The sequence below is a fragment of the Mytilus californianus genome, unplaced genomic scaffold, assembly GCF_021869535.1.
Source record: "Mytilus californianus isolate M0D057914Y unplaced genomic scaffold, xbMytCali1.0.p SCAF_7, whole genome shotgun sequence".
In the NCBI taxonomy this organism is placed as follows: Eukaryota; Metazoa; Mollusca; class Bivalvia; order Mytilida; family Mytilidae; genus Mytilus; species Mytilus californianus.
Genome location: NW_026262723.1, coordinates 73,185,532 through 73,202,294, shown reverse-complemented (window position 1 = coordinate 73,202,294; position 16,763 = coordinate 73,185,532). Strand labels below are relative to the sequence as shown.

At 32.6% G+C, this 16,763-nt stretch overlaps 1 protein-coding gene across 3 annotated transcripts in view; it reads left to right on the top strand.

The window, feature by feature from the left end:
* The window catches only part of LOC127709250 (nuclear distribution protein nudE homolog 1-like), a 36,852-nt gene that overhangs the window by 4,217 nt on the left and 15,872 nt on the right, over nucleotides 1–16,763 (top strand). For all 3 annotated transcript variants that reach the window (XM_052214674.1, XM_052214673.1, XM_052214675.1), the window contains exons 2-7: nucleotides 3,507–3,660; nucleotides 11,414–11,562; nucleotides 12,360–12,405; nucleotides 13,814–13,904; nucleotides 15,374–15,541; nucleotides 16,089–16,183. In XM_052214674.1, the coding sequence (XP_052070634.1) occupies nucleotides 3,507–3,660; nucleotides 11,414–11,562; nucleotides 12,360–12,405; nucleotides 13,814–13,904; nucleotides 15,374–15,541; nucleotides 16,089–16,183 (703 nt within the window). The remainder of the gene's footprint in view (nucleotides 1–3,506; nucleotides 3,661–11,413; nucleotides 11,563–12,359; nucleotides 12,406–13,813; nucleotides 13,905–15,373; nucleotides 15,542–16,088; nucleotides 16,184–16,763) is intronic.

Sequence of the window (16,763 nt, the reverse complement as noted above, 5' to 3'; positions counted from 1 at the left end):
GATAACATAGATATTTAGAGAAGAATATCAATACATTTGGTTAACATTCTTGTTAAATATCTTACAATCAGGCCATCTACTGGCTCTTTTTGTGTATTGATATTAAACATATTAAAATATTAAATGTAATATTTAAAATTGGATTACTTTTAAGTCAGAGATTTAAATGTCTTTTGTTTTATATTTGATCAGATATTAAATACAATGAACCAGAACTTCATTGATTGGAATGTCACAAAAGAATAAAGGAAAAAATCATAACTGTTTTCAATTCACAAAAGAAAAAGTTAATCTGTTGTTTATTAAAATATTTCCTCAAATGAAGTCAATTTTATAATGTTTTTTTCTTATTTCAGATCAAAGTTTTTAACATGCTTTATATCTGTTTTTGTACATGTTTTATTTAAATACAATAAACTGAGGTTTTATTGACGCTATGTTTATTTAAAAAACACTGTTTAAATGCCTTTTCAACTTGTTTACAGTCAAAATAGCAAGTGGGCAAGATTTGTAGCTTGTCAAGTGTCAACCCCACACAAATACAATGACGAATGTATGAAGTGAATTCTTTTGTTGTATCTTGAAATAATCAAGTCCATTCCATAGAAAAGGACAGACAGATTTTCATTCAAAATTTTTAGAGTAAAAGATAAAAAAATTTATGGATATCTTCAACCCATTTACAGTAGGCGACTACCAACTGTAAATAGGTAGAAGAAGCAAAATCATCAGACTCAGGATGAGCTGACACTGTAGTACATATACATTGTATAAAGTATTACAGGTTAAATATTTAACTAATTGCACCTTTAATTTTAAGTTATTTTTGTACAGTAAGTAATAGCAATGACGTTAGTTTATTTTTGTTCAAAATAAGATGTGAAAGGAATAAGCCAGATGTATGATAATGTCTGTAAATATTTTCATAACTTTTCTAGACCGGGATTCGAGCATGACATATTGTAAAAGCACTTGCAATTGTCAATTGTTGAAGACAGCATGTTATCCTCCAGATGTATTTTAGTTATTTTGTATGAATTGCTGTCTCTGTAATCTGTACCATTCTAAATTTTATATTAAAGTTCAACTTTAAATCTTCCACCTGTGATATACATGTACCTAGATTAGTGGTTTATGTGTAAATCCACCTCTTTAGCTTATTATAATTGTGTAATACAATACAAGTTGTTGCATATCCAATATTTTCTTTAAAAAATGCTATTAGGTAAAATACAAGCTACTCAAATACAATTGAAATGAATCTGAACAAAAATGTTTAGGTAGCTACAGGTAAAACTGTAACTTTGTGTTACAATGTAGATAACTAGAATCTTTGACTGGGTATAAGATATTATGAATCATGATGTCAACAATAAGTTGCAAGATATGAACGACATCAGATAGAAATCGACCTCATACAAGTGCATGTATATATGTACATGTATCAGACTTTGATTGATTTTAAAACATTCAAATACAAAATAAAAGATGAATTATGGTCTGATTTGTAGGGTTCTTGTATCAACTCAATTTTCAAACGGTTACAGACTTTGCATAGAGATTTTTATACGACCTCAAAAAAAATTTGCGTTCGTTTATTGGTATGATGTTGGCGTCGTCGTCATCGTCCGAAGACACATTGGTTTTCGCACTCTAACTTTAGTTTAAGTGAAAGGATCTCTATGAAATTTTACCATAAGGTTCAATACCACAAAAGGAAGGTTGGGATTGATTTTGGGGGTTATGGTTCCAACAGTTAAGGAATTAGGGGCCAAAAAGAGGCCAAAAATAAGCATTTTTGTAACTTCCAGACATAACTTGTGTGTTAGTGTATGGATCTCTCTGACATTGTACCAAAAGGTTCCATATCACAAAGGGAATGCTGGGATTGATTTTGGGGGTAATTGCCTCAAAATTTTAGGAATTAGGGGCCAAAAAAGGGGCAAAAAACAAGCATTTTTCTAGTTTCATGATAATAACTTGTGTGTAAGTGTATGGATCTTTCTGAAATTGTGCTACAAGGTTCCATATCACAAAAGGAAAGCTGGAATTGAGTTTGGGGGTAATTTCCCAAAGCGTTTAGGAAAAAGGGGCCAAAAATAAGCATTTTTCTAGTTTCCAGACAATAACTTGTGTTCAAGTGTATGGATCTCTCTGAAATTGTACTGCAAGGTACCATACCACAAAGGAAAGGCTGGGATTGATTTTGGGGGTAATTGACTCAAAATTTTAGGAATTAGGGGCCAAAAAGGGGCAAAAAACAAGCATTTTTCTAGTTTCATGACAATAACTTGTGTGTAAGTGTATGGATCTTTATGAAATTGTACTACAAGGTTGCCCGAAACGTTTAGGAATTTGGGGCCAAAAATAAGCATTTTTCTAGTTTCCAGACAATAAGTTGTGTTCAAGTGTATGGATCTCTCTGAAATTGTACTGCAAGGTACCATACCACAAAGGGAAGGCTGGGATTGATTTTGTGGGTAATTGCCTCAAAATTTTAGGAATTAGGGGCCAAAAAGGGGCAAAAAACAAGCATTTTTCTAGTTTCAGGACAATAACTTGTGTGTAAGTGTATGGATCTCTCTGAAATTGTACTGCAAGGTACCATACCACAAAGGGAAGGCTGGGATTGAGTTTGGGGTTGATGAATCATAAGGGGGTTCCAAAAATTACGGGGAGGGATTTTTTTTTTCTTTGAAATTTTCCATTTTAAATTGGTTATTTCTTATTTATATATAAAAGCAAATAATAATGATATGGTTTGAATAGGTAAATTAAAAAATTTTAAGTTCTTAGACCACATTCATTCTGTGTCAGAAACCTATGCTGTGTCAAATATTTAATCACAATCCAAATTCAGTGCTGTATCAAGCTTGAATGTTGTGTCCATACTTGCCCCAATTGTTCAGGGTTCGACCTCTGTGGTCAAATCAAGCTGCGACCAGCGGAGCATTTTATTTAACACAAAATAAGTCCACAGATGTATTGAAATTCATTTGCATAAGGTGGTTTCTATCCTATGCAGTTCATATGTTGCAAGGGTTCTTTACACATGTACAGAAATTTTGGCAATCTCCCTAAATAAGGCATCAAATTTAATGTCCTCCATACGACTAGAAGTCTTCTTCCAACTAGATGTTGCTGTTTTATTATGTACATTGTAAATGATCAGTTTCTAAATGTATACCCTTAACATGTACATGATGTACATATAATATGGTGAACATGGATCATGAACAGGATCTGACAAAATCTATCATAAGATGTTGATGATAGTAATAATAAAGCTTTGGTTATGAAGATCTATTGATTTTCAATATTAAAATATTAAGTTAAGATTGATATGGACATTGTAATACAAACCAGAATTAGAAGAGAGCTAATTAAAATCTTGGGACAAACTTGTTTTTGCTTTTTCTGAAAATTGTAAAAAAACTGAATTTTTTTGTCAACTTATTGGTTATTTATGACAATAAACATTAATTTAAGTGTGTTATAAATTTTAGTTTGGAAGAAACAAAAGAAGAATTAGAAGAATTTCAGATCAGTAGCAGGGAGCTAGAACTAGAATTAGAAGCACAATTGGAACAGCTAGAAACCAAAAACAAAGACAATGAAAGTCAAAAAAATAAATTTCAGACAGAGAATGAAGCTTTACGTGTAAGTATTATACAGAAGGATAATTCTATTACATGTATTTATAAATTAAAAATGTGTTTGAAGCTGACAAGAAAGATCTCATGAATGATTGGTTGTTGGTTGCTTCACCTTTATATATATGTACCGGTTCATATGTACCTTTTTATGGCAGTTTGATATACAAAAAAATTGAAGAGAATATTTTTTTATATCATAGCAAAAAAAATTTGCCATTTGTTTCAAAATTTATGGTTACCAAATACTAAGTTATAAAATGTTAAAATATTTGCAAGAACATGGGTCTGGCATAAATAATTAGTTATTACACATTGTATCACATGTAGTATGTCATTATGAACCATTATTTGAGTAAATAATTGCTATTGGTAAACATTTGTTATACATGTACATGTTATTTACTACTTGGACCACAAACACTGTATTCATATAATACGTCGATATGTACATTTACATTAACGACATCATGTGAACATCTTTTTTAGTATAATATTTATGACATCATGGACATAGTGGTTCAAAACATTTTTAAAGGAACATACTGCTGTTTATATAATAAATACTTATACTGCATGCATGAAGCATATACAATTTTTTGAGGGAAGATAAGCGTAAAACACTATATATATAAATAGAATTATTAGTCATACATGAACAGGTCAACCCTTGAAACAGATGCTAATTTATCAATACCTAGATAATTTACAATTCATGTTATATATGGTATGAAAAGTTTATTGATTTTTATGAGGTGCCTTTGTATAAAAAATAAATTAAAGATGTTTTGTAATTGAAAATCAATACAATTTATTGTATAATTAAGGTAATTGACCACAGAGAATACAATTAAGTGTAACTATCACAGAAAAGCAGAAAGTGCTACATGGAATGAAGGAAACAAAGTCTGCTTTTTATATCCCAGCTTATCAAGATTGGGAGTATAAAAGCTGTTACTGTTGTTATATACTTTTATTCCTTTGTAATTTCTTTAATGTATAAAAGTTCATGGCTCCCTAGTCACACACAAAACACATGCAAATCTTTTTTTATTGACCTTTTACCGAAAGTTCAATTCAAAGTTGGGGACGATGAAATAAGTCTTATTGAAATTGAATAGAAAATAAAATACTTTACACCAAAAACTGTGTTTGATGAAACTATAAAATTTTCTTTTTATGAACTAACATATATGCAGTAATATGATTAAAATGTTCATCAATGAGTTAAGTAAATTAATTCTTGTAGAAATAATGTTGACCATTGTTCCAGAAAACTGATCACTACTGGAAGGCTTTCAAGTCTTTTTCCCTGTCTTTTAAAAAAAAAAAAACAAAGTACACTGCATTTTGATTTGTACAGAAAAGTCAATAGCTTATTGAAATAAGCTTATTTACAAAGTTTTCGCCAATGTATTCTAGATTTGAATGAAACCACATTAGAGGTAACATCTAGAAGCCCTTAAATTATCAGAAACTGCTGCCCCGTTTTTATACGACTGCAAAAAAATTTTGCGGTCGTATATTGGTATGACGTTGGCGTTGTCGTAGTCGTCGTCCGAAGACACATTGGTTTTCGCACTCTAACTTTAGTTTAAGTGAATGGATCTTTATGAAATTTTACCATAAGGTTCAATACCACAAAAGGAAGGTTGGGATTGATTTTGGGGGTTATGGTACCAACAGTTAAGGAATAAAGGGCCAAAAATGGGCAAAAAATAAGCATTTTTGTAACTTCCAGACATAACTTGTGTGTTAGTGTATGGATCTCTCTGACATTGTACCACAAGGTTTCATATCACAAAGGGAATGCTGGGATTGATTTTGATTGTAATTGCCTCCAAATTTTTGGAATTAGGGGCCAAAAAAGGGGCAAAAAACAAGCGTTTTTCTAGTTTCATGACAATAACTTATGTGTAAGTGTATGGATCTTTCTGAAATTGTACTACAAGGTTCCATATCACAAAGGGAAAGCTGGAATTGAGTTTGGGGGTAATTGCCCAAAACGCTTAGGAATAAGGGGCCAAAAATAAGCATTTTTATATGACCGCAAAAAAATTTTTGTGGTCGTATATTGGTATGACGTTGGCGTCGTCGTCGACGTCCGGCGTTGTCTGGCGTCGTCATCCGAAGACGCATTTGTTTTCGCACTCTAACTTTAGTTTAAGTGAATGGATCTCTATGAAATTTAACCATAAGGTTCAATACCACAAAAGGAAGGTGGGGATTGATTTTGGGGGTTATGGTACCAACAGTTAAAGAATTAGGGGCCAAAAAGGGGCCAAAAATAAGCATTTTCTAGATTCCAGACAATAACTGTGGAACGGTGTATGGATCTCTCTGAAATTATACTACAAGTTTCCATACCACAAAGGGATGGTTAGGATTTGCTTTGGGGGTTATTGCTCAAACCGTTTAAGAATTAGGGGCAAAAAAGGGGGAAAAACAAGGTTGTCCTCATTAATGGACAAATACTTTAGTACAAAACATAATTTAAAGCAGTGTAAGGGAGATAAATCAAATACATCATTGAAATTATCTCCCTTACACTGCTTTTAAATTATGTATAAAGTAATGGTTAATAAACAATTAAGATAATTTAAAACTGTGTAAGGGAGGTAATCAGAATACAACGTTTTGGTTACTTCCCTTACACTGCTTTTAAATTATGTTTAAAGAAATGCATATTTATAAAGGAAGACCAGTATGGCGCATTAGATTTGTAAAATCTTTGACCACATTTATTTAGATTTTTAATTTTGGGTCCAGTTTTCAAATTAGTCTACATTAAGGTCCAAAGGGTCTAAAATTAAACTTTGTTTGATTTTAACAAAAATTGAATATATGGGGTTCTTTGATATGCTGAATCTAAACATGTATTTAGATTTTTGATTTTTGGCCCAGTTTTCAAGTTGGTCCAAATTGGGGTCCAAAATTAAACTTTGTTTGATTTCAACAAAAATTGAATATATGGGGTTCTTTGATATGCTGCATCTAACCATGTATTTAGATTTTTTATTTGTGGACCCCGCTATCAAATTGGTTCATATTAAGGTCAAAAGGGTCCAAAATTCAACTTTGTTTGATTTAATTAAAAATTGAATTATTGGGGTTCTTTGATATGCCAAATCTAACCGTGTATTTAGATTTTTAATTTTGGGTCCCGTTTTTTAAATTGGTCTACATTAAGGTCCAAAGGGTCCAAAATTAAACTTAGTTTGATTTGAACAAAAATTGAATATATGGGGTTCTTTGATATGCTGAATCTAAACATGTATTTAGATTTTTGATTATGGGCCCAGTTTTCAAGTTGTTCCAAGTTGGGGTCCAAAATTAAACTTTGTTTGATTTCAACAAAAATTGAATATATGGGGTTCTTTGATATGCTGAATCTAAACATGTATTTAGATTTTAGATTTTTGGCCCAGTTTTCAAGTTGGTCCAAATTGGGGTCCAAAATTAAACTTTGTTTGATTTCAACAAAAATTGAATATATGGGGTTCTTTGATATGCTGAATCTTACCATGTATTTAGATTTTTTATTTGTGGGCCCGCTATCAAATTGGTTCATATTGAGGTCAAAAGGGTCCAAAATTAAACTTTGTTTGATTTCATCAAAAATTGAATTATTGGGGTTCTTTGATATGCCAAATCTAACCGTGTATTTAGATTTTTAATTTTGGGTCCTGTTTTTTGAATTGGTCTACATTAAGGTCCAAAGGGTCCAAAATTAAACTTAGTTTGATTTTAACAAAAATTGAATTTTTGGGGTTCTTTGATATGTTGAATCTAAACATGTGTTAGATTTTTGATTATGGGACCAGTTTTCAAGTTGGTCCAAGTTGGGGTCCAAAATTAAACTTTGTTTGATTTCAACAAAAATTGAATATATGGGGTTCTTTGATATGCTGAATCTAAACATGTATTTAGATTTTAGATTTTTGGCCCAGTTTTCAAGTTGGTCCAAATTGGGGTCCAAAATTAAACTTTGTTTGATTTCAACAAAAATTGAATATATGAGGTTCTTTGATATGCTGATTCTTACCATGTATTTAGATTTTTTATTTGTGGGCCCACTATCAAATTGGTTCATATTGAGGTCAAAAGGGTCCAAAATTAAACTTTGTTTGATTTCAACAAAAATTGAATATATGGGGTTCTTTAATATGCTGAATCTAACCATGTATTTTGATTTTGGACATTGGACCATAATAGGTAAATTAAAAAAATTGAAGTTCTTAGACCACATTCTTTCTGTGTCAGAAACCTATGCTGTGTCAAATATTTAATTACAATCCAAATTCAGAGTTGTATCAAGCTTGAATGTTGTGTCCATACTTGCCCCAACTGTTCAGGGTTCGACCTCTGGGGTCGTATCAAGCTGCGCCCAGCGAAGCATTTTATTCTAGTTTCCAGACAATAACTTGTGTTCAAGTGTATGGATCTCTCTGAAATTGTACTGCAAGGTACCATACCACAAAGGTAAGGCTGGGATTGATTTTGGGGATAATTGCCTCAAAATTTTAGGAATTAGGGTCCAAAAAGGGGCAAAAAAAGAAGCATTTTTCTAGTTTCATGACAATAACTTGTGTGTAAGTGTATAGATCTTTATGAAATTGTACTACAAGGTTCCATATCACAAAAGGAAAGCTGGGTTTGAGTTTGGGGGTAATTGCCCTTAACGTTCAGGAATTTGGGGCCAAAAAGGGGCCAAAAAACAAGCACTTTTATACGACTGCAAAAATTAAAAAAAATTTTGTCGTATATTGGTATGACATTGGCGTCGTCGTCGTCGTCCGAAAACACATTGGTTTTCGCACTCTAACTTTAGTTTAAGTGAATGGATCTCCATAAAATTTTACCATAAGGTTCAATACCACAAAAGGAAGGTTGGGATTGATTTTGGGGTTTATGGTACCAACAGTTATGGAATAAGGGGCCAAAAATAAGCATTTTTGTAACTTCCAGACATAACTTGTGTGTTAGTGTATGGATCTCTCTGACATTGTACCACAAGGTTCCATATCACAAAGGGAATGCTGGGATTGATTTTGGGGGTAATTGCCTCAAAATTTTAGGAATTAGGGGCCAAAAAGGGGCAAAAAACAAGCATTTTTCTAGTTTCATGATAATAACTTGTGTGTAAGTGTATGGATCTTTCTGTAATTGAACTACAAGATTCCATATCAAAAAGGGAAAGCTGGAATTGAGTTTGGGGGTAATTGCCCAAAACGTTTAGGAATAAGGGGCCAAAAAGGGGCCAAAAATAGCATTTTTCTAGTTTCCAGACAATAACTTGTGTTCAAGTGTACGGATCTCTCTGAAATTGTACTTCAAGGTACCATACCACAAAGGGAAGGCTGGGATTGAGATTGGGGGTGATGAATCATAAGGGGGTTCAAAAAATTTGAGGGGGGATTTTTTTTCCTTTTTTTTCTTTAAAATTTTCCATTTTAAATTGGTTATTTCTGATTTATATATAAAAGCAAAGAATAATGATATGGTTTGAATAGGTAAATTAAAAATTTTAAGTTCTTAGACCACATTCATTCTGTGTCAGAAACCTATACTGTGTCAAATATTTAATCACAATCCAAATTCAGTACTGTATCAAGCTTGAATGTTGTGTCCATACTTGCCCCAACTGTTCAGGGTTCCACCTTTCCGGTCGTATCAAGCTGCGCCCAGCGTAGCATTTTATTTGTCATTGTATACATTGTAATTTTGGCAATAAAAAATCGGACAAATCTGTAAATTTACAGATCAGATGACTATTCTGGTATCGAAAAATATAAGATTGCTAATTGTGGCGCCTGTGAGTTGAGATATGGACACATCATATCTGTAAACCAATTCAGGATGGTGTAACTCATGAGAAATGGGAAGTTAACAATGGGAAAGCTGAACTCATTACATTTGTCATAGATCCTAGTTTGTGGTAGTCCATCTGTGTCAATATCAAGAAAAAGTTGTAAATATGAAACAGACCTTCTTGTTTGATAGTATTCTGAATTTCAAGCTCTCTTGTATATGAGATGCAAGCACTCATTGAAATGGGGGTTATTGAGTGACATGACATCATCAATATATCTAAAAGCGACATTGAAGAACTTGGCAAATTGCTTTTCCTTTTTGTCTTTGAGAAGATTTTGTATGAAATCTGCTTCATATGAGTAAACAAACTAGTTGGATAGTAGGGCTGTACAATTTGTATCCTTTGGAAAACCAAATGTTTGCTGACATATCAATCCACCAAACTCAACAAATGATTTGTTGATAAAAGAGTCCAGCATTTTGGTGATATTGATATCGTCTTTAGTGTATTAATAACCAAAATCATTAATCATTATTTGGTAGATCATGGTAATTAAATCATTTCTATTATAATCAAATGGTAAGGTTGATGTATGAACAGAACAGACGAAATGTTGATGACTTTAGTAATGGATCATTCTATTGATCAGTCTAATTTTAACATAATAGGTTACCTAAAATTTTGTCTTGATTCCTTATTTGGATCTCCCTGATCTCCATGGGATATAAACTAAAGCAAATGAAGATGCTGGCTTAATTAGAATCGGTTCCTTCACAACTTAAACTTTATCTAAATGTTTTTTGTTATTTTGATAATTTGGTGCTGATGGAAGATCTTTGATAGTAAAATTGAGAATGGAAATGGGGAATGTGTCAAAGAGACAACAACCCGACCATAGAGCAGACAACAGCCGAAGGCCACCAATGGGTCTTCAATGCAGCGAGAAACTCCCGCACCCTGAGGCGTCCTTCAGCTGGCCCCTAAACAAATATGTATACTAGTTCAGTGATAATGGACGTCATACTAAACTCCAAATTATACACAAGAAACTAAAATTGAAAATAATACAAGACTAACAAAGGCCAGAGGCTCCTGACTTGGGACAGGCGCAAAAATGCGGCGGGGTTAAACATGTTTTTTGAGATCTCAACCCTCCCCCTATACCTCTAGCCAATGTAGAAAAAACAAACGTACAACAGTACGCACAGTAAAACTCAGTTTAAGAGAAGTCCGAGTCCGATGTCAGAATAGGAAACAAAAGAAAATAAACAAAATGACAATAATACATAAATAACAACAGACTACTAGCAGTTACTGACATGCCAGCTCCAGACCTCAATTAAACTGATTGAAAGATTATGTCTTCATCATATGAATATCAGGCACAATCCCTCCTGTTAGGGGTTTAGTATTATACCATCATAAAATATATGAGAAGAACATAACCCGTGTCATGCCAACAACTTGTTTTAGAATAAATATGTTTAATTCTGATGCAAAGACCCTATAAGTGAATCAATATTAAAGCCAAAATATGTACATGTATAAAAATAAGGAGATATGATTTGATTGCCAATCAGACAACTATCCACCAAAGTTCAAATGAAGTGGATGTAAGCAATGATAGGCAACAGTACTGCCTTCAACAATGAGTAAAATCTGCCTTTCAATAATGAGAAAAATACCATACCTAATAGTCTCTTTAACTTATTCACAACATTTTTAGACTGATGGGGGGTTTAGAATATTGTGTAGATATCTATCCATTGTTGAAGACTGAATGTTGACCCCTAAATATTTTTTGGTTGTTTGTGTCAATGGGTTGCTCTCTCATTGGCATACATCCCTCATCTCCTTTTAATCATATCGTCAATATATGAACTTAATATGTGGCATTAAGGTAAACGAACAAGTTTGATGAAATGTCTGGTATGTAAATTTTCAGGAGAAATTAGGCCATCAACAATCAGGAAGTCATAAAAGAATTACAGAACTTGAAGATGAATTAGCAGAAGTGACAGCTTTCAAAGATGAACTACAAAAATACATACGAGAATTAGAACAGACAAATGATGACTTAGAAAGAGCCAAAAGGTTTTTTTTTTTTAAATAAGTTACTTGATAGATGTCTTTTTAGTATACTTGTTCAGTAATTTGATGTTTTGAATATACTGGAGTGAAGATAGAGCTAACTGTGCATAATGATTCGTTACCTTGACAGGGGATATGAGCCCATATACCATGTGAAGAAAATAAAACCATAGATCAGAATGATAAAAAAATATTGAAATCAGAATACTCTATTATAATATAATTGTGTTATTTTGGCTTCACAGGGATATGGGCTCAGTTTTTATATTCCATGTGAAGATCCTGATTAACATATAATCAACAGTAAAACAGTTTTAGTAGAACAAAGCCATAGACTAACCATGCTTTTGTTTTGTCTGAATTTTTCCCCATTGTGAACTATTTTATGAACATGAAGATTTACTATTGTCCCCTCCATTAGTTCTTTCTTTATGCTTTCACTAGTTATTGACATGGCATATAGTTTTACAGAAACAATAGATCTCCATTTGCAGCTGTGCTTGCTAATATTGAGCTGATCTTTGGTTTATAGTTGTTCATATTATTCATATGCATGTAATTAATATGTGCAAAGTTTCATATGAGCTTTTATCATCTTTTTGCGCTCATGCTTGATGTTGTTGAACATTCTAAAACAAATCAAAATGGAAACCATAGGGTTAAAATGGACCAGCTTCACTTTAATCATAAGTCAATCTACTTTTAAGTTTAGGATTTTTGCTGTGCAAAATATAGTGTTAATAGTGATAAATAGTAGGTTTTAAAGATAATATTTATTCAATATATATATATTTTTTCAGGGCTACAGTTGTATCATTAGAAGATTTCGAAGGGAGACTTAACCAGGTTTGTTATCTATTAAATAAGTGGTATATTGATTGGGAATATTTGAAGACATTTTGGTTGAAAAATTTTTTTTTTAAATAAGGCCATAATTTTAGTGGTTATAATGTATACGGATGTAAATTTTCATGTACATGTAGTTAGTACACCTTAAAAGTGCAGAAATTCACAAAGGACTAACAAATAAAAATAACATCATGTTTCATTGAAAATTTAGAAACAAGTAGTTCATTGAAAGCTGTTTAGTTTTAAGAATTATTTATCATTTAGCTAACGATAGAAATCTACATTTTTAAAATTTTTTTGATGTTTAACTGCTTACGCAACAACATAATGCTCTAAGTACGACAGATCCTGGTAAGATTTTGCAGTTATGGATATATTTCATTGACGGGCCTCAGTGCCTGAGTGGTCTTAGTAGTTCATCTTATATATTACTAGCCTATTAATACTGAGATTGTGAGTTCGAACCCCACAAATGAAAGGTGAATTTGATTCCAATCTTAATTGACTTGGCTTGCTAGTATTCCTGCTGAAGATCATTATTCTCTCCAGGAACTCCAGCTTCCTCCACCAATATAAACTTCCCCCTATGATATACTATGTAGCCAAAGGTGCTGAAAGTGGTGTTAAACACCAGCAATCAATCAATCATATCTTATCTTATTGTGACACATGTTTTACATATTTTAAGATAATTCTTCAATCTTAGTTGCATGTTATCGTTATACATACAGTTCTTTTAGTTTTTGTCTTGCCTTGACGGAGTCAAAAAGCAAGACATAGGTATGCTGTTTCCAGCGTCGAAGGCGGCGTCGGCGTCAACAATGTATTAGTTTGTGATTAGGTCTTCTTTAAGGTGAACCACTAGTGGTTGGTCAATGATATTTTGTATGCAGTTGTATTAGCACTGACACATCTCATTTGGCTCCGCCCCCTCAGTCATGGTCTATTGACTTTAAAACTTTTTCTTAGTTTACATGTATTAGTTTGTGATTATATCAGTTTAAGATGAACTGCTAATGTTAAGTCAATGATATTTGGTATGCAAATTTATTGGCATTTGCAAGTCTCGTTTTCATGGAGAATATATAGCCCCACCCCCTCATCTTGGTTCATTGACTTTGAAACTTTTATATAGTTTACAAGTCAATATAAGGTCTAGGTTTGTTGAAAGGGAATGACTTATGGTATTTGATATGCAGTTGTATTAGCATTGGCACATCTCATTTCCATGTAGATCGTTTTGCCATGTACCTTCAGTTATGGTTCATTGACTTTGAATATTTGCATAACTTACATGTTAAAGTATTGCTATTTTTATTTCAACATTTGCATTATCAAAAGTACAAAAAGGCGAGACATATCTCTGTGTTAACAGTTTATTATTATGTTATAATATAATTTACAGGCCCTGGAAGTCAATGTTTTCCTACAGAGTGAAGTAGAAGAAAAAGAATGTCTAGCAGAAACTGTACAAAGATTAAAAGATGAAACTAGAGGTAACTAAAATTAGGCTTTATTCTTCTGGTAAAAAAGATAAACCCTGATAATTTCTCCTGAATATTTTGTATCTTTACTTAAGACTGTTAAAAAACCTTAACTTGGTGTTATTAGGAGTTGAATCAAAGGAATTTGCCACCTGAACTCTTGGAAAAAAGGTTATCCAGTAAGCCAAGTTCATCCAAGAAGAAAAACAAAAGAAACTCAACCACATCGATTTTTCAGTAGAAACAAACATCATGACGGTAATCAGTCCTGTTCTCAAATAATAAAAAAAAACATTAACAAGAATTAACACTCAATGTGCTTCATTTTGATAATTAAAAAAGAAATGCTGAATAAAAAGCACAATACTTTACTATACAACTGAAAATGATATTTTCATGAATCCTCTATGCCTAAAGGCATCATTCTGTGTCTGACAGGCAATGCCTTGAGTCTTTGTATGGTGCATGAACAGGGATGCCTGAGGCTTCATTTGTCGTATGAACAGAGATGCCTTAAGGAATCATTTGCCTTGAAAGGAAAATGCACAAAAAACATTCTATTCATTAAAATTGACTAGACCACAGCATGACAAATACAGAACTTATGCGGTTTCCCAGATGGACCATTTTCACAAAAATTTCAAATAAATAATATCCATATAACACTGGAGGTTGGATATTCAGCATGGCTGCTGTTTTTATGCTCCACCTAGGGGCATTATGTTTTTCAGTCTGTGCGTCCGTTCGTCCGTCCGTTCGTCTGTCCGTCTGTCCCGCTTCAGGTTAAAGTTTTTGGTCAAGGTAGTTTTTGATGAAGTTGAAGTCCAATCAACTTGAAACTTAGTACACATGTTCCCTATGATATGATCTTTCTAATACATGTATTAATGCCAAATTTGAGTTTTGACCCCAATTTCATGGTCCACTGAACATGAAAATGATAGTGTGAGGGGGCATTCGTGTACTATGGACACATTCTTGTTAATATATAAGATATAAACTGGCTAGGTGTGTCTTTTTGAAAGAATACTGTATATCTGGAGATTTTAGTGTGTCTTATTTTCATTATTTATGCAATAGACATTTAACATCAAAATTTACTCTACACGAACATAACACTGTTCATTTAAATGCATTCAACAAGGTCATGAAATGTGAATAATTAACACAGTGAAAATTTAACTGTTCCATCTGAATGCTGAAAAAACAGGTATATGGTGTATGGAATATCTTTTTTTCCTAAATAAAAACACATGTAGAGTTCAATTATTTTGGGACAAAACTTACATCAAGGAAAACAATCTTTTCCTATAGAGCTACTAAGCTCTTTGATTAGATACTTAGCTGTTTGCTATTTGCAAACAAAACTAGTCTAAAGTATGGACGTCCAGACAATGTTTGAAATCGAGAGCTTTTCAAAACACAATGATTTACCTTATAAATTTCACAGATTTAATTCCTTAATTTTCATTTTTTTACAGATTTGAAGCAAGAACTTGGTGTAAAGAAAGCATTTGGTGGTACAGAGGTTGTGAAGAATGAATCTGAAGATAGCACAGTAACCACGCCAACAGGATCTATAGACTCTAATAAATTAGTAGATAGTGGCATAATAACATCTCAGTCTTATAAAACACCTCCAATGAAAGGTAAATTTTTTCCCTGGTAACTCGACACATGGAATAAGAAGCTAGTTTAAAAAAAATCAGTTATATTAAATTTTTCCAGTAAAAGGAACAGCATCTTGCTAGAACAGTTTCAGACTTTGAGCTTCTCATTCATCTGAAATTCCTGTAAGTTGAATTATCTCCATTTGTGTCAATAGCCTCTAATATTCATGCAGGTAGGGAACAATTAATTCTCTATTATATATCTTTAAACTTCCAGTGAAAGCAACTTGTCTCCCTTGCTTTAAATTGTAGAAAGTGACAGAATAACCATGCATTATGAATAGCTACAGTAAAGGTAATTTATCTCCCTTGTAACAAACTTAAAAACTTTGAAATAAAGTAATATGTCAATATAGCTAAATAAAAATGAATCATTTACCAATCGGATGTAGGATGTTCTTCATTTGAAATATAAGGATAAAGAGGCAATGACACATTTATTTTGACGGGGGAGTCCCTAAAATCTATTTATTGCCCAAAGACAAGCAGATTTTTACAAATAATAAATATTTTCTTTTATTTCCAGGTCTTCCTCCAACAATAAATGGTAGTACACCACTAACACCATCAGCCAGAATCTCAGCATTAAATATAGTCGGGGATTTGTTACGCAAAGTTGGAGTACGTTTTTACTTGTGCATAGAACTGCATCTGAATAAGTCACCAACAACAACAAAAAATCAAATTCATATTAAGATTAGAACACAGATAAAATAAGAGCACTTCTAAGATCTGACAGATGCCTACGTCCTATTTGCCGATACTTTTACCTTTTAAAATGTTGAATTAACTTCTTTTCGTCACACTCTCGAAAACTACATAACAGAATAACTTCATATGCGGTCAGCAGTTTAACAGTAATGAGTTGTACAGTATATATGCTTCTGTTCTGTTAGACACCCACTTCCTGTTTCTGAGACTTAGAATTCCAAGTGGGTGTATGCTTAGCAAGACAATGCATGCATTCTTGTTCAATTTTTATATTCTGCAGTATCTACTTCTTTATTGTTTTGATAATTCCTACTATGCAAGATTGCATGAACAAATGTACACACTAAATCTGAATTCACAATGCTATATTTATTTCACTTGGAATGTCAGCTTCCAATGTTCTTTTCATTGAATTGTTGTCCTTTATTTGATTATGCTGTGTTGTCCCTTATTTGTTATGCAGTTTTTCAGAAATAAATGACATAAAGCA